Below are 2,500 nucleotides of genomic sequence, written 5' to 3' on the forward strand. Positions count from 1 at the left end.
TTAATTGAAGGTGAGAGAGAGAGAGAGAGAGAGAGAGAGACCTATACGTATAGACAGATAGATAGGAACATATACATATAGACTGATATAGATAGATAGATTGATAGATAGACAGAGAAGATTAAGAGAGAGAGAGAGAGAGAGAGAGAGAGAGAGACCTATACGAATAGACAGATAGATAGGAACATATACATATAGACTGATATAGATAGATAGATTGATAGATAGACAGAGAAGATTAAGAGAGAGAGAGAGAGAGGATGAAAGATAGAGACAACAGTAATTGAAGGTGTGTGTGTGTGTGTGTGTGTGTGTGTGTGTGTGTGTGTGTGTGTGTGTGTGTGTGTGTGTGTGGTGTGGAATGCTGGTGTAAGGAAGTTGTGTGGGCCTAGATGGGATGACAGTAATGATGGGGTGGTGTGTGTGTGTGTGTGTGTGTGTGTGTGTGTGTGTGTGTGTGTGTGTGTGTGTGTGTGTGTGTGTGTGTGTGTGTGTGTGTGTGTGTGTGTGTGTTAGACGATTCATGACAACTTATTTGGGTGAACTCTTGTTGATCCTAGATAAGAGAGAGAGAGAGAGAGAGAGAGAGAGAGAGAGAGAGAGTGACACTGATGATGGGGTAAGGTGGGGGGAATGTCCGACTGTAGGTAAGATGATCACAACTTCCATCCATTCACTTGATGGAGTGCATTTCCTCTGCGTCTATTACCATGCTCCCTTCTCTTCATTATTTTTTCCTTCCACAGACGCGGGTATGAAGGCGTGCACGTAAGATTACCACCAGGATACCCCAAGAAATACCTCAAGCATGGCCAGAGCACGTACCAGGGTGGGTATGCGTCACATTACCCCGGATACCCACCCGCATGGAGAGACGCACGGCCGCAGTACCCACACCAGCATTCCGGAGAGCAGGCCGGGGCGCGGGTATACCCCAGTGAGGCTCTGGGGCAGAGTGGCCAGCAGGAATACCCCGATCCCACCCAGGAGGGCATAGGAGTACGGATCTACCCCAATCTGAACGAGGACCGAGGTGGGGCACAGAACTACCCTGGTCCAGACCCAGGGCAAACTGGGTCACTGAGTTACCCTAATCCTACCCAAGGGGACATTGGTGTTCGGATAAACCCCAACACAAACCAGGAAAAAAACAGTGCAAAGAAATACCCTGATCTGAATGGGGAGAGAAGTGGGGCGCGGAAATACCCCAGTCGGAGCCAGGACCAGGGTATGGGGCCAAACTACCCAGCGGAACCGATGCAGAAGGGGACTATGGTTGGTCAGAGTGGGTACGCTGGTGGCCGTGAGTACCCACGCCGTGCCCACAACCAGTACCGCGTGGCAGGGCTCCAGGATACCCACTTCAGCGATATCAGGTACCCGGGGCCGCCACAGCAGGAGTACCCCGGGACCAGCGTCGTCGGGTACCCAAACTACGGGTACCCGGTGGTGGCCTCCTCCCCCAACGACGTGGTCAACAGAACCTTCGTGACGCCCTGGGACGCTGAGGTGTGGGAGCAGCCCTTTGACCCAGCCGTGTGCCGTACCCTGGGTGGACTCACGCGGCTACAGCAGCACCTGTGTATGCGGTACGTGTCTAGAACCAGTTTTCCAGAAATATAAGCCTACCTGCAAGCTTTTCTCTTCTATAAATCTACTCCTAACCCACCCTGAACCAACCTAACCTAGCCTAACCTTTGACTCTGCTGTGTGTCACCCCCTGTGAGGCCTTACACGTCAATGGCTTCACCTGTGTTTATGGTATGTGTCTAAAACAGATCTCTTAGTTGTAAACTCCTATGCAAGGTCTTCTCTTCCCTGTATCACTGCACTTACAATTCTTAATCATAACAAAACTAAATCTAGCCTAACTTAAACAAGCCTAACCTGTCTATCTATATAACTAAGTTGCTTCACCCAAAGAAAGGAAGGTAGCCGAGACAGAACGACACACTCCCAATTTTCTCAACCACACACAACACATTAAATTCGTATCTTAGCCCCAAGGGACAGATCCTCACCGCACCACACCGCACGAGGGTCAACTGCAAACCCTAACCTAACCTAACCTAACCTATCCTATCCTAACTTTCGACCCCTCACTCGTATACAGCTCCTCCTTTCCCTAGCACTTCTTCGTAACTAGCATCATTTTCTAGTGTTAATCTATTATTACAACTCAGTGTTCAAGACGAAGGGATGGCACTTTTGGGCCAAGTTAGAGTAACAAGGGTATGGTTTTCTCTTCCCTATATCACTGGGTTTACATAACTTAAACCTAATCTACTCAAACCAACACTAATCTAAGCTTAATCTAACTTTAACCTAACTTTAAACTCTCCTAATTTGACCTAAAATTACCCTAGACTATCCTACCTTCACACGCCTCCTGTCTCATCTCTTTACGGCAACTCCTGTCACACCTGCTGTTTTATACTTAACCCTTTCGCAACAAGAGGCCGGGGCTGGAGAGGGACGCCTTCACGTGGTGGCCTCGAAA

At 48.9% G+C, this 2,500-nt stretch overlaps 1 protein-coding gene across 1 annotated transcript in view; it reads left to right on the plus strand.

The window, feature by feature from the left end:
- LOC145397183 (protein Wnt-4a-like) overlaps nucleotides 1-2,500 on the plus strand; it is an 81,242-nt gene that overhangs the window by 54,272 nt on the left and 24,470 nt on the right. The window contains exon 2 of the mRNA XM_080270382.1: nucleotides 747-1,589. Coding sequence (XP_080126508.1) covers nucleotides 747-1,589 — 843 coding nt within the window. The remainder of the gene's footprint in view (nucleotides 1-746; nucleotides 1,590-2,500) is intronic.

The sequence above is a fragment of the Coenobita brevimanus genome, chromosome 40 (genome assembly GCF_032717465.1).
Source record: "Coenobita brevimanus isolate Jiangsu-jjx chromosome 40, ASM3271746v2, whole genome shotgun sequence".
Classification (NCBI taxonomy): Eukaryota; Metazoa; Arthropoda; class Malacostraca; order Decapoda; family Coenobitidae; genus Coenobita; species Coenobita brevimanus.